The sequence below is a fragment of the Euphorbia lathyris genome, chromosome 9, assembly GCF_963576675.1.
Source record: "Euphorbia lathyris chromosome 9, ddEupLath1.1, whole genome shotgun sequence".
NCBI classification, from domain to species: Eukaryota; Viridiplantae; Streptophyta; class Magnoliopsida; order Malpighiales; family Euphorbiaceae; genus Euphorbia; species Euphorbia lathyris.
The window spans coordinates 80,435,209-80,461,988 of record NC_088918.1 but is presented as its reverse complement, the minus strand read 5'-3'; the positions used below and the strand labels follow the sequence as shown (position 1 = coordinate 80,461,988).

Genomic DNA, 26,780 nt, shown 5'->3' with positions numbered 1-26,780 from the left:
TCATTTTTAGATTAATTTGTTAACACTAACCATCCAAAAATCCGTACGAAATGTGTTTATAATAATTTAGAAAGTTCGAATCATATTTGCAAGTAATAATTATTATTTTATTATCTTTATTAATAAAGTGACATAAAAACACGAGAGAATATAACAATAATTTTATATATTCGTGTCGTTTCCGAAACCCTATCCAAAATTTGCGTGCCAACCCAAAAATGAAACATTACCTATTAAGCTAAATCCAAACATTAAAATTACGTGTTGATTTCGTATCGTGTAATCGAATCGTATGTACTTTTAGCACCTCTACGTGGTCCAGTCTCGCCGAGACGAGGCAATAGAAGGAAAACATATTTTTTCCATCAGCCCGTCTCGCCGAGACGGATGTCCTAAATGTCATTTCCTCGACAATTAATAAACCATAAATTAATTAACATATAAATTAACCCAAAATAAAAACTATAAATTACCCAAAATAAAAACTAGGAAGGTTGATTGATTTTGTGAAGAAAATCCCAATAATAATTTAACATATGATCATTAGGAATAACCTCATCCCACTTTCCTGTACAAAATATTGCATATGCATCAGCTGCATACCTGAACATTCAAAAATTACTTCATAAGCTTCATACTATATCATATTGGAACCAATCATAGTTGTTAAAGGCGCTAAGGCTCCTCGAGCCTAGACTCAAGGCGTGCGTCTGAGAAACACGACGCACAGGGGAAAAAAATAAATATATATATATATATATATACACTCTATTACTGGTTAAAGCATAAACCAAGAAAGTAAGCTTATGACCACGCCAACAAAACAAAAACACAGAAATATCAGGAACACCAAGTTAAATTCATACCTCGTAGAGATATTAACATATAATTAACGTCTTAACCTAAGTACCTGACTAATGCTACTAAACTAATAAGGGATAAAATACCAAAATAGGCTTATGGTTTTTGAGGAAGTATCAATTTAGGCTCTACGTACAAAATAGCACCAATATAGGCTTAACGTTTACCAATTTAGGCCTCGATAACGGAACGAGACACGTCATTGATATTACTACGCGTGGAGGGAGAAATCAGAACTTAACGGAATAATAGGAATGACGTGTCCAATCCGTTCTCGAGGCCTAAATTGATACATTTTTTAAACACTAAGCCTATATTGGTGCTATTTTGTACGTGGAGCCTAAATTGATACTTCTGTAAAAACCATAGACCTATTTTGGTACCTTATCCCAACTAATAACCATTCATTGTTACTTGATATTATTTTGTGTGTTCTTCTGTATGTATGTCGCAGTTTCTGTTTGAGTGGAGTGGATGAGTCTCTTCTTTATGTGACCTCTTAATCCCTCTCTAGTTATATGTCTTGATATTCTTATTGAGATCAAACATTTGTTTTACACAAAACAGTAAAACACAGGGCGAGCCTTGATTCAGGCTCTGAGGCCCAGGCGAGGAGAGCCTAACAACTATGGGAGCAATATTGAAATGAAAAATGCATTTATCTACCCCTTGACCTTGGCAAAATGTTTGGATTGAACCCTTGTTGAGCGATGTCCGGGTTATAAAATGGCGTTGTGAATTTCAGACAAGGTTCCTTCCAACAAGGGATCAACCACACATTTTCCCAAGGTCTAAGGTCAAATGTTCAAAAATGAAAGGTCGAGAACCCAACCCGTGGATTGGGCCAAAAATGTCAATCAATGGAAAGAGAGAAACAAAGGACTTACTTTCCGACACCATGAAGCTGAGTGACATGAGTCCACTCATCCCCCAAATACTCCTCCGACATGCGTCGTATCATCATTGCCCGCTTCTTATGCAAACCTAAAGGTTGTATAATCTTCTCAATCTCTTCTGGTGTTGCCTGAATTGCAGCCTTTGCATCAGAACACAAAGCAAAAAAATCTGCTATAACTCCCTTAACCTGCAATGAAATACAAAGTTTTACGTGATTTTGCCTACGTCCACCGGCAGGAGATATATGTTAAATTCTTTTCTTTAAGAAACTGATACAACCATACAATGAGACCCTAATTTACATAGCCAATCCGTTCGAGTTGCTCCAAAACTAAACAAATCAGTCTTCGCCCTCCCCTTCCACCGCATACTTTACATTTTTTCCATGTGTGTTTGTGTATTTGATTGGTATCAATGAACCAAATACACAAACACACGCAGAAAATAGGAAAGAAAACCGATACACAAACACACAGAAAATAAATCCGAAATCTCGCTAATGTATATTAGATAGATGAAATAAAGAACTAATGGATAACAAACAAAAAGGAAAGAAGATAAATGAATTGAGGTAAACCCAATCACCACTCTACCAGCAGGCAGAGCCTCTACCTAATGTCACAGAACAGGCCACTGTCGACAGTTAGTGAGAGATTGTCCACTATGTTGCACGGAAACTCTTCTTCATTAGCGTTTCCCATTTCGTTTCCGTTTCAGTTTCTTGTCCATTTCCATGACCGAGTCCTAGCTATAATTTTTTTAGAAATAAGGTTTCGCTGTGTCCTGATGTATATCGGGTCCGAAACGAAAAGGAAAGAAAATCTCACTGATGTATATCCGTATATCTTCAACAGACAAAATGCCACTGTCGACAGGTAGTGAGAGACTGTGGCCGTGACACTAAGCAGCCAAACAGAAAAATCACCATAATTCTCAGTAATACCCTTCTTTTCACTGTACATTCTATATGTATACTAACAAAAGCTCTCTCTCTCCTGTAACTAACCTCCACAGAGCTCCAAACCGCGTGTTCCTTAGTTCCCATATTACCCTTTATGCCTATTAGCGTGTTCTCTATCATACTCTTTACCAATTCATAAAACCCATTTAACTAATTTCAACCAAAACCAAAAGTTTTAAAAAAAAAATCTGAATTTACATTTAAAGATCAAGATGCTGTCAAAACCCATCAATTCGTTTAAGTTGCAGGTTAATCACTTAAGAATAATAACACATTAAGGCCAATTAAAAGACATTAACAAATAATGTGGAAGTGAACAGAATTATGATTAGTTTTCACTGCCATACCCACCTTTTTATGTCTAATATAAAATTGTGTTGTTCCTCGGATATTTTTCATAGCAGTGAACGTGAACGACGGGGTGATCAATTAAATTGGATACTGACAGAAAAGTCCACAAAGAGTAAGTCATAGGAGATTGAGATAGTAAATGAAATAATACAGTTAGCTAAACAAGGCTAAATAAGAGTATCACGACTCGAATACAGATTTACATCATTTAGAGGAATGGCTATAATAACGAGAACGTCAATCACAGAGATCAAGACTCCATCACATTTAGGTGGAGGAGTTCAACTTGTAGTTTTATAATGTGATAAAAGGAAACCTTATGCTCACGCAATTCAGCTGAGCAAAACTGAAAAATCTTAGAGATTTGTAAATATCAAATAAAACAACATGAGTTGAAGGTTGAAACAAAGCAAAAATTCGGAAAATAGCAAGTAATTGATTGCAGAAATCAGCAATAAAAATGTCAATTTTTATATGGCACAGTGAAAATAGCATTATATGGCACGGTAGAAAGTATATACAATCTAAAAGAGAAAAAGAGTTCGAAAGAAATAACGAATTGAGGGAGTAGAGAAGCAAAACATGCTGTTACAATATACCAAAATGTAGCTACAAAGCATTCAACATACAACAGTACAAGAACACAATATTGTGGAAAAAGAAGCAGGTTTCAACATATTAGCTATGTTGCACGGAAACACTTATTCATTAGCACTTTCAGGCTTCATATCAGTTTCCATTTAGTTTCTTTTCGGAGTCCATTGCTGTTTCCTAGCCACATTTTATTAGAAATAACGTTTCCTGGTTTCTGCTTCATTTTCAGTTTCAGTTTCCATTTACTTATCACATTAGAATTTCTTAGGTTACAAAGGAAGTAAGAAAATAAGATAACAAAGTACCTTCTACGTGCTTGGTGTCGTAGTTTCTATTAATTAATAAGTTAAAAAGAAAAAAGAAACAAACATTTCTAGGTTCTAATGCTTGATTGCTACAAATCAATTACAGAAGGACCAGACCAAGAGAGTACCTGTTTGCCGGATGTGCAATTAAGGAGCATGCATATGACCAACACCCTCCAAGGATCGTGAGCATGATCCTCTTGCAGAAGTCCAACTTCAGATCGCGGTGGCCTCCATGTGTTATCTTCAGTTTTTCTTCGATAAGCCTCACTTCGCTTCTGCGAAGCAGAAAGAACTATTGCCTTTCGTCTCTGCTTTGATTTCTTTTTCTTCCCCTGTTTTCTGTTAGTCGGGACTTTTCCAACTACAAGACCTGCTCTTTCACATGGTTTCAGAGGTTTCATTCCCTCGAGCTCTCTTTCATTCACTCCAACTTGTTGCCCAATGGAAGTATGAAAATAAGGAGAAACCTTGCAAACTTCTATGCTAGGCTTTTCATCATATGTTGCTAACTTTTGTTCTTCATTCTTAACTTGCGGGTTCAGAGTTTTCTTCTGCCTAAAATTCAGCAACCCACCATTACTTTTATATGTATATTTGGCTAGCACATCTTCAAAACTCATTCCATTTGCAGGAGCTCTTCTCTTAGCCAAATGTCCATCATCCTCAAGGACACCATTTTGTTCTGTCGGCTTCTCTGCATCTCTTACTTCCATTTCTGCCTCCATATGACCGTTCCTGTTACTCTTGTTCGTCTTCTTTGTTGCCTTCTCCTGGCTGACAATGTCCTGTTTTCCCTCTTCCAAATTAAGAGCATTGTTATGAACTTCCTCATCCTTGGATTTCATTTGTTCCACTTCTACTTGATTAAAATAGGGAGAAACAACTAAGTCTTTCTTCTTTTTACTCTTCAACGCCTCTACATTGCCATCAGCTTCGCATAACACATCAACAACCAGATCTTTCTCTTCTTTCCCCCCTTCCAAATTAAGAGTACCATGAACATTTTCAATCTTCTTCCTTCTCCTCTTGCAATCATGAGCACTGTTTTGAACTTCCGCATCCTTGGAATTCATCTGTTCTACTTTTACTCTCTTCTCCTTTTTCCTCTTCAACGCCTTGCCATTTGCATTAGCAACCAAATCTTTCGCTTCTTTCCCTTCCAGACTAATACAGTCAGCAACCTCATCATCCTTGGATTTTAATCCTTCAACTTCTACTTGGTTAAAATCCGGAGAAACAACCACTTCTTTCTTCTTTTTCCTCTTTGACGCCTTCCCATTTGAATGAGATCTACAATTTTTCTCTTCTCTCCCTCCCAGACTAATAAAATCAGCAACTTCATCATCCTTGGATTTTAATCCTTCAACTTCTACTTGCTTAAAATACGGAGAAACAACTACTTCTTTCTTCTCTTTCCTCTTCGACGCCTTCCCATTTGCATCCGATCCCCAATCTTTCTCTTCTCTCCCTTCTGGACTACTCAAATCAGCAACATCATCATCCTTGGATTTTAACCCTTCAACTTCTACTTGCTTGAAATAGGGAGAAACAACTACTTTTTCCTTCTTTTTCCTCTTCGACGGCTTCCCATTTGCATCAGATCCCCGATCTTTCTCTTCTTTCCCTTCCAAACTAACAAACTCAGCAACTTCATCATCCTTGGATTTTAATCCTTCAGCTTCTACTTGCTTAAAATACGGAGAAACAACTACTTTGTTCTTCTCATTCCTCTTCAAATCAGCAACTTCATCATCCTTGGATTTTAATCCTTCAACTTCTACTTGCTTAAAATACTGAGAAACAACTACATTGTTCTTCTTTTTCCTCTTCGACGCCTTCCCATTTGCATCAGATCCACAATCTTTCTCTTCTCTCCCTTCCGGACTAATAAAATCAGCAACTTCATCATACTTGGAGTTTAACCCTTCAATTTCTACTTGACTAAAATAGGGAGAAACAACTACATTTTTCTTCTTTTTCCTCTTTGACGTCTTCCTATTTGCATCAGCAACCCAATCTCTCTCCTCTTTCCCTTCCCAACTAATACAGTCAGCAGCTTCATCATCCTTGGATTTTAACCCTTCAGCTTCTACTTGCTTAAAATAGGGAGAAACGACTACCTTTTTCTTCTTTTTCCTCTTCAAATCAGCCTGGCAAAACACATCAGCACCTCCAAATTTCTCTTCTTTACCTTCCAAACTAATAGCAACACAAGCAACTTTATCATCCTTGGATTCTATGCCTTTAACTTCTACTTGTTTAAAATAGGGAGACACAGCTACCTTTTTCTTCTTTTTCCTCATTAATTCAGCAAATTTATCATCCTTGGATTCTATTCCTTCAACATCTACTTGATTAAAATAAGGAGAAACAACTACATTTTTCTTCTTTTTCCTCTTCAAATCAGCAAATTTATCATCCTTGGATTCTATGCCTTCAATTTCTACTTGTTTAAAATAGGGAGACACGACTACTTTTTTCTTCTTCTGGACAGAATCTGAATCAATAGCAGGAATTGTTGAAAATTCGTGGTAAGTATGAACAAAAGGAGAATCACTTTGTTTCTCCTCATCCTTAGATTCAGTGTGTTTTGCAAAATAGGGAGAAACAATTACCTTTTTCTTCTTGTTCCGCTTCTGGATAGAATCTGAAGCACTACCAGGAAGAATAGTTGAAGGAGATTCCTTAATATGTGCGTCTTTTGATTTGTCGAAATAAGGTGAAATTACTATCTTCTTCTTCTTATTCCTCTTCCTAGGTTTGACTTCCCCCAAATCCTGAGAAGCAGCATCACGAATTGCAGAATTGTCGTCAATCTCCAATTTCGAAACCCCATTTCTCTTCCGTTTTCTACAGTCATCCTCATATTTTCCGGTGTCAAAATAGGGAGATGTGACTGTCTTTTTCTTCATCTTCTTGCTGACATTGGAATTGAAAGGAAGATCGAGAATGTAAGTAGAGAAATTACCTCGTCATCAGCCTTATACTCTGCTCTGTATTCTTGCAAGTTTCGGCCTCCCGTTCTCAAACCCGCCAAATTTTCGGTGCAGCAATCAATCTGACATTTCAACTTCTCCTCATAATTTAAAAATTATTTTACTTTTTATCCAAAAAAAAATATTTTATTTTAATTATAAATGAATAGCCACTAATTTAGTGAAGGGGAAGCCGAAAATAAAGTTTATGATTTCACCTGAAATTTATAGGGTGGTTTATTGAGGTATATTCTGTTAACAGGTCAAATGGGTTAAAATTCTTTATATTTATTTATTTTTATAAATTAATTCTTTTATTATCTAATTATCACAAACGAACTCTAAAATAATAATAAAAAAATTAATTACATCATCCTCTGCATTTCTTTTTAATTTTTCTTTTTTTTCGATTTTTCTCTAATTAACTATTCATATCTAAGTCCACAATTTCATTCCTTGCTCCATTCACTAAGTTAATAAAGGTTGGTTTTTTTCTTTAAAAGTTATGATCTACCTACAAAATAGTACTAATATAAATTTCACAATTAAAAAATATATAAAAAATTTCATAAAAAATAATATATAAATTTAGGTCTCGGTAACAGCACGTAACACGTTATTTATATTACTCTGTTAAGTTCTGTCAATTATATAGAACTTAACGGAATAATATAAATAACGTGTCACGTTCCGTTACTAAGTCTTATTGGTACCTTTTTTAAACGTTAAATTTATATTAGTGTTATTTTGTATGTAGAGCCATAATCGATATTTTCAAAAAAAAAAAACATAGATCTATTTTAGTACCTTATCTTCAAAAAAAAAAGGTTTTCAATTTTTTTTTTTTTTTTGAAAGTATGGTTCCAACTTAGTTAAATTAGTCCATATTTTTTGTCACTTAATTTCAGTTTGGTAGCATTCAGTTCAGTAATTTATTATTGTTTTTTTTAATCAACTCAGTCATTTATTATTATTATTATTATTATTATTATTATTAGAACCATTATTATTATTATTACAAGCTTATTTATTTTATTGCTATTTTTAAAGTCTAAAATTATTATTTCAGTTCAATAGCATTCCGTTTAGTTTACTTAATTTCAGTAAAAAAAAAGAAAAAGGGTCTCCCCTCCATTCTTTATTAGAAATTGTTTTAGAGATTTACAAAGAGAACATTATTATTTTTATTTGTACTGTCATATATAAAATATTTAATATATCACTTGTTCCTGAATTTGTCTAAAAAAACTTATAACAAAACATTCACACATACCAAGAGATCGATTGATAAATTTTAAGCAAGTTCAGAGAGCTATTATTACATTTTAAACAAGTTGGGGAAATTATTAGAACACTTTGAAAGTTCACGGGTCAATTAATTTTTTTGAACAAATTTAGAATACAGGTAATGCATTAAGTCTATATAAACTCGGGTGAAATATACATATCATATCACATATAACATTATTATGATCACCTACAATACGTAAGTGCTTTCCTATTTTCGAGAACATTCATTAGTATGTGACACATTTCAAGTTGACAATATGGAAATCTAGTACCCACGAGCAGTAATTTAGCCACCTTCTCATGATTATAGTTGATCCTTGACATAGACTAGAAGTGCGATGGTCTAGGGACATGATTAAAAAGTAGCCAAATTGGAAATACAATTCACATGGAAACAAATTTTTGTAGCTAGTGTAACTTTAATTATTTGATACCTTTTATAAAAGGTAATTAAATAAAAAAACTATTATTTTCAAGATTATATCCGGTTAGATATTGATGACTAGTGAAGAATTTCCGATCGACTTCCATCTCTGTGGGGGCGTCGTTGGGTTCGACGGGGGGAAACTCCGATGCCAAAGTCAGTATAGAAGAACAAGAGAGCAAACTGAATTGACAAAGGGTGAGTGAATGTATACTTTGATAGCTCGTGATACTAGCTATATATATATATAGTCATGAAGTTATAACCTTTAGTAACTAGAAAGTCTCCATTAATGCTCCATTAATGGCGGTTACTGATTTCCTTTAAGCATGTCCGTTAGGAAATTGATTGCTTATTAATGGTCTTTATTGCGGGATCGGCTCAGCTGTTTCAATAGCGGATTGGGCGGTTATGGCGGTTCGCCTCATAGGTTCGCCCGCAGATCTCTGGTGGTGAGGTGTTGGTGATCCGCCTGTCGGATCTCTTTGCTCAATACGCCGTGATACTCCGGTATCAGATGATCAACACGTGGCGTTCTAGGCGAATATCCCTTTTGATCCTTGGGATAATATCACAATGTTATCAGATATTCAGGACCGTAGTCGAGTCGAGCGGAGCTTTGGTCTACTATGGCTCAGCTCGTCATAATATTAACAAGCTCGTGCCGAGCTTCGAGCTCTGTTCGAACTCAAATTTGTGTTTGAGCTCGGCTCATTTTGAAGCTCGTTTGTTCACGAGTTGTCCATGAACCAACTCATTTATCTTGTTCACGAACTTAGCTCGCGAGGTGCTCGTTTATCTGACAATGTTTCAAAAAAAAAACCTAAATCTCTTCCCTATCTTTCTAATCTAATTTATATTTTACTATAATATCAAATAAAAGAATTTTTGAATGAGCCATATATCTAATTATAATTACTAAATATAAATAATATTTGATACTATTCACGAGCTTCTACCGAGCTTATTCACTAGCCTCTATCGAAGTTGTTCGTGAATATTATAATTAAGCTTGTTCATAAACTAGTTAACGAGCCTGTAACCGAGCCTACTCACGAGCTTTCGAGCCGGGTTTTATCATGCTCAAACTCAACTCGTTTACAAATCGAGCTTCTAAATCGTGTTCATGAACTAGGGTCATTTACAACTAGGCATGTTCACGGACGCGGATACCCACCTAGACCCGTGTTCCTTGGGCTGAGTTTGTACATGAAAATTTATTTTTAGGTAGCCCGTCTCTTCTTTTAAACGGAATTATGATTTATAAAGATAGTACGGGCCGGTCCAGCCTGACCTGCCTATTAATATTAATTAAAAAAATTATATATTAATATTTATTTTTAAGTATAAATTTATTTTTTATCATAAAAAATTATACATATATTTAGATGGGTTTATATGGACTCGACTTGGAATTTGATTTTTAAATCCGAATCCGGCCAGGTCCGAACCCGACCTGAACGTCTAAACTAACAGCGAGCTGCACTGGATTTGAGTTCAACATTTTTAGATAAAATCTAGGCCCACCCCGGCCATGAACATGTCTGTTTACAACCCTACATGTATCGTCGTCGTATTTATTTCTTAACTTTTCCGTATCTACGTACAATTGACGGGGTTCGTCTTTCCCCAATTTATACTTCACTGGTATTTCTTCTCCTTTTCTAATGAGCGGGAGTATTGGAGCAGAGGGAAGAAGAAAGAAAATCAAATTGGAGGAGAAAGAAGACCGAATCAGTGATTTGTCGGATTCAATCCTTCAGCATATCCTCTCGTTCTTGCCTTCAACCAAACAAGCTGTTCAAACTGGCATTTTATCGAAACGGTGGCAGAATCAATGGACTCGTGTTCCTGTTCTCATTTTTTATTCTGGTATGTACTCTGATTACTCCGATGAAGAATTTGCTAAATTAATTGACAGTACCTTGCTTCAGCATGACTGCTTCAAGATTAAGAAATTACATCTTGCTTATGACTTTGAAAGAGATAGTAACTTTTCATCGAAGATTCGATTTGCAATTAGGAAACATGTGGAGGAGCTAATTTTGAATTGTTACTCTGATTCGGGATTTACTTACCTGCTGCCGAAATTCCTTTTGCACAATGATACTTTGGTTAAATTGGAGATGATTAATTGTGGGTTTGTCGATGATTGCCCTATAAATTGGGGATCTGTCAAGGCTTTAAAGATTGAAGGTTATCCTTGTGGGAAGTTGGTTCGAAATGCTTTATGGGGGCACTCGTTCACTTGAATTGTTGGAAATAAACCCCAATTGGGGAGGAGGTGGAGGTGACTATTTAATTGTTTCCAAATCATTGAAAATATTGATTATTGCAGTAAAGAATGAAAGTTGTATTGAAATTTTATGCCCAAATCTTGAGGAATTATCTGTCAAGGCGGATTTTAATGGTTGTTTGGCTGATGAAACAATTGCAAATATTGTATATGGTTGTCCGTTGCTGCGTTCGTTGGAATTAGAGGGTTGTAATTTTGATCGCCTTGTTATTGCTTCAAAGTCTTTGAAAAAGTTACTCTTAAGACCAGTCATTCAAAGAAGTTCAATTGAAATTTCATGTCCAAACCTTGAAGAATTATACTTGTATGCTTTGGGTAATGGCGTATTTAAAGTGATGAATTTTCCATCTTTAATTTGTGCTGCTCTTGATCTTGATTTTGATATTCCTCCATACCTGAAGAGGTGTCGTGAACATATGGATATGGACAAGCAGATCCTTGCGCAGCTTAAAAATGTTAGGGAACTATCAATAGGAAGTTACTTTATCAAGGTAAAATAGACAAATATTTGAGAGCTAATTGTGTTTTTTAGTTTTATTTCTGAAAATTTTCATTTTCATTATGCTATCAGATTCTATCAGATGTAGAGATGAAAGGTCTATCTTATCCATGGTCTAACAACAAAATATTGACTCTGGATTCTCCTAATTTTGAGCACCTTCCTGGAATTCTGTTTGCACTTCGTAGCTCACCTGTGCTTGAGAGATTAGTTATAAAGTTGAACGTTTTCGAGGTAAAATTTGTTGGAACCAATCTTAACTTCAATGGTGTTTGTTGCAATCAGAATTATTAATTAAGTTCTATATCTCTAGGTTGGAGCGATTGTAGATCTTTCGGATTTGAATGCTTCGGGAGAGAACTATTGGAATTCAAATGGAACCGTTGTCAATTGTTTGTTGTTGCATTTGAAAACTGTTGAGATTATTGGCCTCTCGAAACAAGATGCTAAATGTAAGTCTGTGCTTAAATTTATTGAGTTCCTGCTTAAGAATGCAAGAGTGCTAGAAAAGTTGGTTTTGATGATATCAAAATATGGAGGAAAAGATTTAGCATTTACCGTTTTACAGAAAGTGTCAAGCTTCCCACGATGTTCCCAACATGCCATTGTTGAGTTATGTTCTGAGTAGCTACTAGGATGTCAAATATGTTGAAATGTTCAAAAGTTTTTACTAGTATGTTGTTGAGCGTAAAATGAAGTTGATAGACATCCCCAGATTTTAATTTAAGGTACCCTTTTATCATATTTTGTTACCTCTTAGCTGTTGGATGAAAATATAGTTTCATGACTTTAGGTAGCATTAATGCATTTTCAAATTGATTGTTAGTTCAACTTAGTTATGGGATTCTCTTTGTTTGGATGATTCTGTGTGTTAGGATTGGCTAAATCTGCAATCTGCAATTCTGCAATTTTCGGATTCTGCAATCTGCAATTTTAAGGGATGCTCTTAGTTTGGATTGGCTACTTGCGAGTAATATTTTGTAATTTTGGTTTTTTTTTTTTGCGTATCTTTTTTCTTGCCAATCTGCTGAATGAGTAGTTAATCAGATTGATGAATGTAAAGCTCTGAAAGTTCATATTCATGAAGTCTACCATCTGTTTGAAATTGACTATACCGCAGTTTGCATACTGTCACATACATATAACCAATATTTGAAAAGGTAGAATATTTAGGAAGGGATTTCAAGGTCAAGCTTCTTTGTGGAAGAATTGATAAGTTATGATGAAGTCGGTACGGGATGGGGACGGGGTTCCTTCGTTCTGTCTTGTCTAGCGTTGGCTCTTGCCTTTTTATGCTTCTAGTAGTTTTTATCTCTCTTGAATCTTATCGATAGGCCACTTTTCTCAGTTTGTTTTCCAGATAAAGGAAATTTTTTATTGAATTTTTTTTCAGTGTTTAGCTACCCAATATGGTGAGTTGTTATTTTTTGAGTAACTACTTGGGATGTCAAATAAAGTTTTAGTATGTTTTTTTTTTTGTGTGTGTATGCTTCTAAGCTTACAATTTATGTTATTATTTGTTGTGCTTCTTATCTTATATATATATATATATATATATATATAGTGTTTAGGTATTCTTTTAGAGTTAATTTCAAATAAATGCTCTGTGGTTTCACGTTTTTGCAGATCGGTACTTGCATTTTTTCTATTACTAACCGAACTTGGTGGTTTGTAAAATTTTCATTTTTTGTTGACTTTTGCCATATTTGGACGATAACGACCTCAAAATGAAAAGTTTTGAGAATTAAATGATATTTCAAGTAACTTTAATTTTTCAACTTTCTAGGTTTGAGGCATCAATGAATTTTCAATCTAAGTTTTTTTTCTGTTTTAATTAATCCGATTAATCGGTTTGAGGTTGTACATTCACTCTTTAAGTGGTAGTTTTTTCAATTAAGATTTTCTGTATAGATTAGGAATTGAATCTGAAACCTAAGTGATTACAAGCCTTAAATTGGTGAACTGATTGTATGTTTAACTTAGTTGATTTTCTTTGTTTGGATGATTATGTGTGTTTGGGAATTAAGAGGACGAGTTTAGTCCAAATCGAATTTTAAATACCAACTCAGTGATGAAATGGACAAAATTTGAGAAAGTAGTCCCCAAAAAATCAGTTTTAATATCTAAAGTTTGTCAAATTTATGTTAATTTATCAAAGTTTTGTCAACTTCAGAATTGATACTTAAATTTGTTTTGGCTAAACTGTTCTGTCAACTTCTAAGGACCAGTTTGACCCTTAAAGCACGTGTTTGGATCGACTCCTTGCGAGTAATAATGTTCTGTAATTTGGGTTTTTTCGCCTATGTGTACATGAATATCTTCTTTCATAATAGACATAATACTCGTTTAGATCCCCAAACTTAGTCTGTACCTTAAACTATCAAAATCATCAATTAGTCTCTGAACTAAACAAAAATCACCAATTGAGTCTCCCTAAGCAAAAATAATCAATTGAGACCTCATCGAAAATCATTCGGTTGAATGGTTTTAGATCATTTTCTCCAAACACATTCTGAACAAACATAGAAATCATTACAGTTCATATCAAATAGTCACAGTTTCTAATTTTAGGATAACGTTAAGACTCAATTGATGATTTTTGCTTAGTTCATGGACATGATTGATGATATTGATAGTTTAAGGTCCTAACAGACTTTGAAGCTTTAATTTACGGAGTAAAATGGGTGTTATGCCTTCATAATAAATCTGCAATTTTTATTTATTTGTTAATCCAATTCAACATTAGTTTAGATGGTTTATGGTTCATATTATAGTTTATCTTTCATATTACACAGGTTGGCTTAATACATAACGATACCCATAACTTGGCCAGAAAAGCTGATTGCCCCGTGAACTTTAAAGATTTCACGTTAGGCCCCTTAACTTGTTTAAAATGATCTAGATGCCCCTTGCTTATTAGAACGATATCTTGCCCCTCTAGAATGGTCACAATGCTCTATTATCCTCCTGTAGTTGTTTAAAGTGATACACATTTTAACTGTATATATCTCTATTTGTTCTACCATGTGGACTTAGAGGGCTAATGAGATATTTTAAGCAATTTTAGGATACTCACGAGACACTACTAAAATATACGGGAATCAATCAGTTTTGCTGGCTAAGTTCATGGACATCTTAGGTATTAATTGACACAAGTTTATATTTATTATTTGTTGGATAAATAACAATATGTGTAAGTGATATGATAAATCAATTAATATGTATTCGACTTGTCAAGTTGCTTAACCCGATTTTTATATTCGACTCCTCAAGTTGCTTAAGCCGATTTTTGACGACCTCGTCTTGTTTAGAATAACTTTCGTTTTACATTAATTTGTTTGAAACAATGTTTTCGCGGCGCGACTTTATAGTTGTATGGTTCATATTTTTATCATCTCATAAAAGTGATATATTTTTTTAGCATCTTTATCATCAGATTTTCAATAAAATAACACAATTAATTGATTATTTAAAAAAATTGAAGTTCAAAATATATAATTTATGTGAAAAATCATGTTAAACGATTTGTCTTTATAAATCGCGCTGTCGCATTAGAAATTAACATTCCTAGGGTGAAGTAGAAAGACACGGAAAAAAGAGAAGCTCGAGCTTTGACGGAGAACTCCCCAACAGACTGCAAAGAGAGGGGAAGATAAATGTATTTGGAAAACGCGAACTTGTGGGAAGATGCAAAAATCGAGAATAAATCCACTAACGGAGTACTTTAAACACAATTTCTAGACTCGGATTATATGACACGTTTAGCATTAATTGCATAAATGGTAATCAAAGTTCTTAGTTAGTTTTAAAAATGTCATGGAATTTCATTTTGTTTCAATAAAGTTATTGAATTATTTTTTTCCAATAAAGTCACTCAAACCATTTCAGACACTTGAATTGTGACATAACAATTGCGTTGGAACAAAATAAAATTTACTGACGTTGTAAACTGACCCCATTCATTAACATAATATATATAATTTTCTATAACAATATTTTTATCACCTTTACTTGCGAGAATTCCAATTAGGTTGGTACCTTCAAAACAACCACCGAAAACTAGAACTCGGTTTATTAAAAAGAGAAACGAAAAATTATAGAAAAAACAACAAGAAACAAAGCAAAGCAAACCGTAAACATGGTTTGTTAAAGTTATCTTTAAAGAAAGAAAAGCAAAATGAGGGTAATTAGTACGGATGGTCACAATGGTTTGGTTAATATTCCCAAAATATCATAAAAGTTTAATTTGTCTCAATAAAATCATTTAAATTTGCTTTTGTCACAGTAAATTCACTTTGGACGTTTTTAGTTATCTTTTTTCCGAATTGATAACATGACATCTCAACATCACGCCAACACCACATGACATTAAAAAAATGTAACTATATATTTTAATTGACAATCAATATACGACGTGACTTAATTTATAATTAAAATTTTAATTGAAAATCCTTATTTATTTAAGTTAAATGTGGTTAATTTTTTTCATTATGTCACATGATGTTGTGACATCTGATTAGATGTCACGTAATCAACTCTAGTGAAAAAAGGTATCAGCAAATGTCTAAAGTGATTTTATTGGGATAAAAATAAATTTAAATGATTTTATTGTGATAAATTAAACTTTTATGACATTTTGAGAACATTGTCCAAACTTTTCTAATCTCCGATACTAAATACCCAACAAAATGATAAGTAGAAATTGTTGGAATTTTATTATTGTTATTATTATTTTGAATTGGTAAAATCGGTTCTAAAAAATAAAGGGTAAATTACACCCATGGCTGGTGAAATTTACCCATTTTAACATTAACGGTATGACCACTGAACTTTACACTTTTTAACAACGGTAACCACTCAGCTTTACCTAACTTCTCAAATTGACAGTTAAAACGATTTTCATTGGTCGGGAATATTACTCCAGAAATACTGTAAAATTTCACAATTTCGTCTATGATTTTCCCATGTAATTTCGGACGGAATTCCGACAAAAACATTTGTCAGGACCTAATAAACCTTATGCCATCAAATGAAAAATGATTCTCATATACATGTACATTGAGAACAAAGAGTTAACTCGGTACTTAAAATGATTCAAGTCATTTAACAACTCAGTCCTAGTTGATTATGTGAACGTTGTAGATTGTAATCTAAATATAATAAGCAAATCAGTTTCTCAAAGAAAAAGCATTCAGTAAAATGACCTTTTATCTTAATAAACATTCACTGTAAAAACATGAGTCTTATGAATTTAAACAGCCATGTTCACATGCACTCTAATGACCAAATGAATTTGTTAATTCACCGTTAGATATAGACTTATTAAATCTATGCCTTATGATGTTTTGAATTTCCACCCTATGATTTTAATAAATCTAGATCGAACAGTGAATGACCAAATACTTCATGGTCATTAAGGTCCATATGATCAAAACCGGAATTCAAATGCCAATGTGTGAAAATCAACGTTCTCTCCCCCCTATGAACATTGAGTCGTCACATGAACATTGCTAGATCAGTAAAGGTTCTAGGCTAAAATATATATGCAGTTAATAAGCATGAGCTTGAGTTATGCACCAATAACAGAGGAAAAGAGTATGAACAATCACATAGTTAGTTATACGAGAGCGACTCGTAACACATAGATTCAATAGATTCTGGTGTTAATTGGATTAGAAACCAAAAATAGTTAACAGCAGCAGCATATGTAAATTGCAGAGCTGCTACAAGTCAAGTCAGCAAATGCATTACAACTCAGTTTACTTAGAAAAGATACAAGTGTTTTGACAGCAAGTAAATTGAAGCAACTCAAGATGTCAAGTCGAGATCAAACCAGCAGTGTACAGATATCTAGCATATATATATATATATATATATATATATATATATATATTTCAATCAGCTTCTTAGATAGAATTCAGTTAGTTATTGGAGGCAACAAATTAAGGAAGCAAAATTAAGGAACCATATGCTGTATTACTTATGTCTAACCATAAATAAACCAGGATCGGGTACGTACGAAACAGATAAATACCTTAACAGCAGGATGCTCTAAAGCCGAAACAAACATTTCAATGTGTAATCTAGGTATAGATAGAGCATCAAGTTTATATCTATATATGCGTTAAGGAACTGAACTATACACGTCATGATGTTGGTTGCAACACCATAAAAACATATCATTGTCTAATGATATCTTAAAGTTAAATTCTCAGTTTCTAATATATTAATGACCATAATGATACAGTCGCGCAGATCTAAGCATATAGAAAATAAAATACAGATGGAGAGAGAGGAACTTACCAGATGATTTCAGATAGAAAATAAAATACTGATTGAAATTCGAAATGACCAAATCAATTGTTGCAAAAAGAAACTAATGAAAAGAAAACCAGTCAGTCACACTAACTACATAAGGAAATTGAAATTGCAATTGCAACTTCCCATAAGTTCGTACAAAATGCAATAATAACTTAGAACACATAAGTTCGTTCATACAAAATGCAATAATAACTTAGAATCATTCAACTACATAACATTATATTAATTTGTTTTTTTCGTTATCAAAACAGTTGGGCGAAATTAGAGACTCTGTGTGCACACATTCACCACCGATTCCGAAAGGTGCACATTCTACATTGCCAATGCTGGAAATATATAGTGGGTTCCTAGGTATTGGAGGCAAAATCTGAAACAATTTAGTCCAAGATTTTGTTTTCCACACCCATACATCCATCTTCCTTCCATGTGATACACATAAGCAGATTTGGAAGTCGAACAGCAGCAGCAATTGACGGGAGCATTCGACATCAATAATTTCTTCCGGCATCCCTATTTCAAAAAACATCTCATCTGACAAATCAAAAGCCATAATTTTTCTATACAAACACCAATGGAGAGCTCCATTTGAGTAAAGGGCAGATGTGGCCAGATTGTAAGAAAACCCCTTGTTTTCAAGCATCCTCCATGAATTTGTTTTCAAGGAAAAAATTAGGAATTTGGAATCCCAATTTCCAAGTATTTTGTAATCATCACCACACAAATCATAACCAAATCCATGTAGCCTAAAACCATGTTTTAATTGTATTCTTTTGCAATCACATGTGCAGGGATTCCAAATGTAACAGCAAGCACAGCCTTTTGGGGCTACACAGATCAATCCACGGGCTGAACCTACGATACAAGGGCATCCTATTTCATATTGAAAAGGATTAGGAAAATTGAGAATACGAGTACCCAAACCCAAATTGGGTGATTCATCGCAATCCCTAGATTGAAAAGACCAGTGACGTTTTTCTACGTGAATAATTGTAGAGGTTAGGTTATTAGCTGCAGATAATTGTTTGAATTGAAGTTTCGCAAATTCATCATTAGTAGAGATTAAGGAGTACCACTTTTTGCAAACTATTTTCAATCTGAGAAGAGATCTCACCGGAAGTCTTGACAGTATCTCCTCCCTCAGCTCTTCCGGAAGAGCCGCCATTATTGAATTGAAGATCTTGTTAGGGTTTAGGGATGGCAACCAATAGGCGTCAAATATTAATATGGGGGCGCATCTTTAACTATCAGCTCGAGCATGTATCAGAGCCAATATAGTAATATGGGCCTGCGTTGTCACGCTTCAAGCTCAAGTGAGCTTTCACGTGTGGGGATGTATCAGATATTAATATGGAGTGGACCTTTAACTATCAGCTCGAGCTTTTAGTTCAATCGTAATATCAATCCCAATTTATTGGTCCTTTATTAAATGGATGAGGTGCAAAAATACCCATAACGTTTACGGACATGAACAATTTTACCTCTAACGTCTAAAATAATGCAATTTAGATTTCTTCAATATATATATATATATATATATATTGCTATTTAGTTAACACATTAAATACAAACTCTAACTAGAGAATAAACAAATAAAGAGCAATTCCAAACTTAAATCTGTCTGACAACAAGACTCGAACAACCTTAAATCTGACTTGTTAAATTCCTCTTAACATATGTAATTTCCTCTTATTATTATTATTTTAAGGGCCTCTTAATATATTATTAAATGTTTAATGGTTTGATAATATGCAACTTAACTTAAAAGTTGAGTAAATTACGTGGAAAAACATAACTCATAAAAAATTGTCCCTCTCTTTTCATCTGTGTCCGTTATTTCTCTCCAAAATAGGATTGCTTCCTCCTTCGTGATCTACTCTGGTTGATCTAGAATTGAGGTGATCTATTTTTACGACGACGAAGACATCTTTTCTGACTAGTTTTTCGTTTAGATGAAGGTTTTCTGCTGATAAAACTGTGATTTTTAGAATTCTGGATGATGAATCCATCAATTAGGTATTTAATTAAGAAATAAGTTGAAATTGATAATAAGAATCTGGGAATTGGAAATTAATTAGGAATATAAGTGGTGGTTGTAACTATCTATATATAATCGGAAAAAGAAGTTGGTCGAAAAAGAGAGAGAAAGACTAAGGATGTTTCTCCTTCTTTTATAACCCGTAGGTGTTTGAATTTAATTATCCTCATAAAAATGTATTTTATATTATCCAAAATGCATTTTATAATTATCCTCATCTGTTTCTACTTCTGTTACAGATGAAGAAAGAGGCAAGACCAACGAGAAAAATAGACGTATAAGCTAAAAACATAATATTTCTATGGAAAATTGAACATGATACTTCAAAAATCGCTAACGATTGGTATCAGAAATTGAAGAAGAATCAGAAAAAGAAGAAGCGGGAGCAGAAGAAACGGAAGAAGATTCGATAGTTTATAACCCTTTGTGCCTCTCTTATAGCCTATGAATACGCATCTGATGGCCCTGTCTGTGACATTGGGCTAAATGTCGTGAAGCCCAATGTATTTCTAGATTCTTCTAGGAAGCACAACAAGTTTTCCATCACAAGAGCGTAAGTTACAACTCTTCATACTCCTGTTTCGAGAGGCCAATTAGCATCTTGCTTCGAGAGGCCAACATTCTCAACAGTTTTCAAATGCAACAGCAAACAATTGAACATTCATGAAAATAATCTCAACAGGTGAGCTACGAAGTGCACACAAAATTCCAGGAAGGTGCTCAAAATTAGGAGCATCCATAGTCAATATTTGATGTTAGACCATGGATAAGATAGACCTTTCGTCTCTACATCTGATAGAATCTGATAGCATAATGAAAATGAAAATTTTCAGAAATAAAACTAAAAAACACAATTAGCTCTCAAATATTTGTCTATTTTACCTTGATAAAGTAACTTCCTATTGATAGTTACCTAACATTTTTAAGCTGCCAAAGGATCCGCTTGTCCATTAGTTCACGACACCTCTTCAGGTATGGAGAACTCTCAAAATCAAGATCAAGAGCAGCACAAATTAAAGATGGAAAATACTTCACTTTAAATAAACCATTACCCAAAGCATACAAGTATAATTCCTCAAGGTTTGGACATGAAATTTCAATTGAACTTCTTTCAATGACTGGTCTTAAGATTAACTTTTTCAAAGACTTTGAAGCAATAACAAGGCGATCAAAATTACAACTCTCTAATTCCAATGAACGCAGCAACCGACAACCATTTACAACATTTGCAATTGTTTCATCAACCAAACAACTATTAAAATCCGCCTTGACAGATAATTTCTCAAGATTTGGACATGAAATTTGAATACAACTTTCATTCTCTACTACAATAATCAATACTTTCAATGGTTTGGAAACAATTAAATAGTAACCTCCACCTCCTCCCCCATTGGGGTTTATTTCCAACAATTCAAGTGAACGAGTGCCCGATAAAGCATGTAGAACCAACTTCCCATAAGGATAACCTTCAATCTTTAAAGCCTTGAGAGATCCCCAATTTATAGGGCAATCATCGACAAAACCACAATTAATCATCTCCAATTTAACCAAAGTATCATTGTGCAAAAGGAATTTCGACAGTAGGTAAGTAAATCCTGAATCAGAGTAACAATTCAAAATTAGCTCCTCCACATGTTTTCTAGTTGCAAATCGAATCTTCGATGAAAAATTAGTATCCCTTTCAAAGTCATAAGCAAGATGTAATTTCTTAATCTTCGAGCAGTCATGTTAAAGCAAGGTACTGTCAATTACTTTAGCAAATTCTTCATCGGAGTAATCAGAGTACATACCAGAATTGAAAACGAGAACAGGAACACGAGTCCATCGATTCTGCCACCGTTTCGATAAAATGCCAGTTTGAATAGCTTGTTTGGTTGAAAGCAAACACGAGAGGATATGCTGAAGGATTGAATCTGGCAAATCACTGATTCGGTCTTCTTTCTCCTCCAATTTGATTTTTGATTTTATTTCATCTTCCCTCAGCTCCAATACTCTCGTTCATTAGAAAAGGAGAAGAAATACCAGTGAAGTATAAATTGGGGAAAGGCGAACCCCGTCAATTGTACGTGAATACGGAACAGTTAAGAAATAAATACAGCGACGATACATGCAGGGTTGTGGTTGTAAATAGAAGTGTTCACAACCGGGCTCGGGCGGGACTCAGTGGGCTTTTATCTAAAAAATGCTTAATCCAAGTCTAGCCAGCCCATTGTTATTTAGATGGGCTCAGGTTGGGCTCAGTCTAGACAGGATTCAGATTTAAAAATCAAGGATCAAATACATGAATATCATAATTAAGTACAAAATTACAACTAAATCATATCACCAAACTTAATTCTTAATATGTCATTATTGTCTATATATTATGACTTTACACTGTAATTTATAAATTGGAGAAATTCTAGACTCCAATTTATAAATCATAAACCCTAAAAAATATATTCTAGACTTTTAGTTTATAAATTTCAATCCTTAAAGTATATTAAAAGTAATGATTTTACTAGTTTGACATAATCCAAAATTATGATTTAACATAGTTGTAAATAGTTTTTCAAAAATGAATTTCTGTGTAGTTTTCCCAAAAATGAAATCACAAACCCAGCTCATATAAGTAAGGATAGCAACGGGTAGGATACCCGCGGGTAGTGTCAATCCCAAACTCTTACCCGTTTATTTTTAATTACCCATATATATGTTTTGCATCCCATACCCGTCCCATTTAATTCACGGGTACCCATGGATACCCTTACTCGTTAAAAATTAATAAATAAAACAAAACATATTACAAATTTAACAAATATAAATTTAATAAATCATCCATCTAGAAATTGAACAAATTAAACCTTAGTCAATAAAAATAAAGTAACTTAGTGGTATCACTTAATGGTCGAAAAATAAAAGTTGGTGTTCAAATCTCACATCTTACATCTAAAACGCAATAATATTTTTTAATATATAAAAAAATTATGACGGGTACCGGGTACCCTAGGGGGTCTTCCCATACCCGTCCCATTACCCTAACGGGTAATGATTAAAGGTGGTAGAATTACCGCTCATGGGTACTAGATTTCCATATCATCAACTTGGAATGTGTCACATACTAATGAATGTTCTTGAAAATGGAAAGCACTTATGTATTACAGGTGTATCATAATAATGTTTTATATGATACAGATATGTATATTTAACATGATTTTATATAGGCTTATACATCATCCGGCCTCTGAACTTGTTCAAAAATATTGGTTAACCCATGAACTTTTAAAGTATTTTAATAATTCTTTGGACTTACTTAAAATTTATCAATCGGTCTCTTGATGTGTGTGCATGTTTTGTTATGAGTTTTTTGGACAAGTTCAGGAGCGAGAAGAATTTTATATATGACGGTACAAATAAAAATGATAACAAAGTCAAACGAGTTATCTTTGTAAATCTCTAAAACATCGTCTAATAAAAAAGGGATAAGGTGCAAAAAAAAATACATCTAGCGTTTGCTGCCAGAAACAATTTGACCCCTAATGTTTAAAATTGTGCAATTTTACCTCTAACGTTGGCAAACAAAAGCAATTTTATCTCTTACCTTGTCAAGTTGGGTCAATTTGAAAAATAATTCATCAAGCTGTCTTTTTGGTAATGAATTTTGTCATTTACATTTCACATGTGATTCATTTTATCACTCAATAGTAACAGACCATAAACATATGATTAGATGTGAAAAAAATTTAAAAAATAAAATAAAAAATGTATTGTCTTTTATACAAGTTGGATAAAAAAAATTTCAAAATATATCGTCGAATTTATAAATATTAATATCCAATTCTATTATTAAATTTTAGAAAATATCCGTCTTCATTGGTTGCAAGAATATTGAAAGCATCGTATTACCCACATTCAGACTTTCTCTAAGCACAGCTAGGTCATAACACATCATACACTTGGAGAAGTATCCTCGCAAGCCGCGAGCTGCTGACATCAGGTCTACGTCGGAAAAATCAGAGCATGCTCGAATACAAAAGTCTGGAGCTACCCTTGGCTGCCAGATAACACGAATCCTTATACTACTAGTGCCCCGTCGCTTGAAGAACCAGTTGAGGTGGTGAAGGATTTGATGGATCTGTCGGGCAATTGGAATAAGCTGCTAATTCACAGAATTTTCAATGAAAGGGACGAAAGACTCATTCTCTCAATTCTTGGTGGTAGACCTTGGTTCGGTGATAAATGGCTATGGCAACATACCTCCAACGGGACGTACTCAGCGAAAAGCGGGTATATTCAGATGAGTAGTGCTACTGAAGACGAAACCGTATTAGCAAGTGCAGATAGTTGGAAGAAGCTGTGTATCCTCAAGGTGGCCCCAAAGATCAAGAATTTCCTCTGGCGTGTGTTATCTCACTGTCTCCCATCTCTGTCGAACCTCAATGCGAGACACAACACTCCGCCTAACTGGTGTCCGTTATGTAATGAGTCGGGTGAGGATGAGACCCGCATTTTTTAACATGTTTCTTTGCTAGACAGGTATTGGGAAATTTCTTTTCTGATGGTCGAATGGATGGAATAAGCGACCTTTTCAGTTGGTTTACTCAATTACTGGTCTCAAATCCAGCATCAATTGAGATAATATCAGTAATCTTATGGCAGCTGTGGAAAAACTGAAACCGTGCGGTATGGGAGAAGAAGTACAGTATCGCAGAATCGGTGGTATCAGCATCATACAGCAAACTGAATAATTGGAAGTCGGTCATTCGAGTGAAAGAGGGACAGCAAACGAAACCAGTTGAACCACATACAAAATGGAGAAAACTGTAACAAGATTCCTTAATCTGCAACGTCGATGCATGTATGAATGTAATGGTGAAATTCAGCTCGGTTGGTATGCTGATCCGAGATCATAGGAGACACCGTTGTTGGGCTCGGAAGGTGGGTTTCCCGGACATGATTAACCCATTGCTAGCTGAGGCGGTAGCAGTAAAAGGGGCCCTTAGTTGGATTAAATCTCTTAATCTTTCTAATGTGGAAGTCCAATCTGATTGCTACGAAGTAGTTCAAGCAATTCAACATCAAAATTCAATTTTTCCTATTTTTATGATGTGATACATGATAGCTGTTCTTTATTAAGAGATTTGAACCTAGTTTCGATCTCATCCGTTAAAAGGTCAGCGAACCTAGCAGCTCATTTATTAGCAAAGGCTGTTAGTTCTAGTTCTGATTTTGGTAAGTGTGAATGTCCACCACTGTTCATTTTCGATATTCTTGCTTCAAATTTAATCTAATTCAATTCATTCTTTCAAAAAAAAAGTGATAACTCGTGGAGAATTTTAGATTAGATTCCATCTCTGTGGGGGCGTCGTTGGGTTCGACGGGAGGAAGCTCCGATGCCAAAGTCAGTAAGGTAGAACAAGAGAGCAAACTGAATTGACAAAGAGTAAGTGAATGTGTGTACCTTGATAGCCTGATTTATAGGCTATATATATAGTCATGAAGTTGTAACTTGTAGTAACTAGAAAGTCTCCATTAATGTCCCATTAATGGCGGTTACTAGTTACCTTTAAGTTGGCGGTTAGCTAATTGATAGCTCATTAATGGCCTTTACTGCCGGGGCGGCCCAGCCGTTTCTAATGGCGGATCGAGGGTTCATGGAGATTCGCCTCATAGGTTCGCCCGCGGGTCTCTTGTGGTAGGTCCTTGGCGAATATCCTTTTTGATTCTTGGGATAATATCACAATGTTATCAGAAGCCCCCCTAAAATGCTGAGAATGCCCTTTAGGGCGTTTGATCTCCCAGGCGTGCTTTTATCACCTTGAATCAGGAGATTTTGATGATGTGTCTAAGGAGACGAGTGACAAAGCTGATACTGCTGTGATTGACAGCACTGTTCCTGCTATGGTAACCTCAACTAAGGAGAATGAAGCTCCGCTAAAAGGCGTATCTAAGAATGTGAACCTTTTATGAAGGTTTGGGATAATATCACAATGTTATCAAAAAGTATATAATATCGTCTAATAAGTCTTAATTGAGTAAAGTAAGTATCTAATTGAAAATCAGAATGAAGTCATACTCCAATCCCAGAATAATAATGTCTATCTCATTAACCTCGTATATATAATAATCAGGTTAAATGTACCATTGGTCAGTGAACTTACATGGTTATCTCAAAATGGTCACTCAACTTTAATTTGTCTCAATAAAATCACTCAACTTTGAGTTTTGACTCAATTAGGTCACGCTGGCGATTTCAGTGATTAAAAAGCATCAGAATGATGATAAATGTGACACGTCTGCATGAGTCAACTCAAATCTCTAACCGAAACAACACATGACATGCACGTATGCGTCACATGGCTATCACATGTCGGTTATTTTTATAAAAGAACAAAATTTAGTTTTTTTCCATAAAAATAACCGACACGTGGATGTCATGTGTCGTTTCAGTCAGAGATTTGAGTTGACTCATGCAGACGTGTCATGTATGTCATCATTCCGATACTTTTTAATCACTGAAATCGCTAGAGTGACCTAATTGAGACAAAACTCAAAGTTGAGTGATTTTATTAAGATAAATTGAAGTTGTGTGACCATTTGGAAACAACCATATAAGTTCAGTGATCAATGGTGCACTTAACCCTATAATAATCGGGATCAGAATCAAAACTTAGAATTGAAATCACAAGAACCAAAATCATAATCAACGATATCAATATCTTTGGCCTCTCAGCTAATGAACAGTTGTGAGTGGTACTATTAAGATAATATTCAGAAGAATTAGAATCGAAATCTGAAGAACTGAAATCATAATCAGGATGAAACATTTGTTCAGTTATCTATATCAATAATAAAAGCGATGATGAAACCGTTGTTCAAACAATCATAAAAGTCTCAAAGGCCTTCAAACAATCATCTCCAAAATCAAATTTAGCATCTTTCACCAAGAGATTTGTTAATGGTTTTGCTATTAAAGAGAAGTTTTTAAT

General features: G+C 34.4%; 1 protein-coding gene across 1 annotated transcript; it reads right to left on the bottom strand.

Moving 5' to 3' along the window:
- Positions 1-477: 477 nt before the first annotated feature.
- LOC136206109 (DEK domain-containing chromatin-associated protein 4-like) lies at positions 478-7,057 on the bottom strand. Its single transcript, XM_065997034.1, has 4 exons — positions 6,941-7,057; positions 4,098-6,749; positions 1,749-1,945; positions 478-603 (listed from the first exon to the last, which is right to left on the bottom strand). Exons 2-4 carry the CDS (start codon positions 6,273-6,275, stop codon positions 486-488), a joined length of 2,493 nt encoding a protein of 830 aa, XP_065853106.1. The 5' UTR covers positions 6,276-6,749; positions 6,941-7,057; the 3' UTR covers positions 478-485.
- Between the last annotated feature and the right edge of the window lie 19,723 nt (positions 7,058-26,780).

Bases quoted from the DNA above. Each gene is read 5' to 3' on its own strand.
- LOC136206109 (XM_065997034.1), bottom strand. From the start codon at position 6,275: ATGAGGAAAAAGAAGAAAAAGGTAGCTGTGTCTCCCTATTTTAAACAA. The intron at 1,946-4,097 runs GTACTCTCTTGG...ATTTCATTGCAG, and splicing joins ATTGCACATCCGGCAAACAG to GTTAAGGGAGTTATAGCAGA. The intron at 604-1,748 runs GTAAGTCCTTTG...TTGAATGTTCAG, and splicing joins CAGCTTCATGGTGTCGGAAA to GTATGCAGCTGATGCATATG.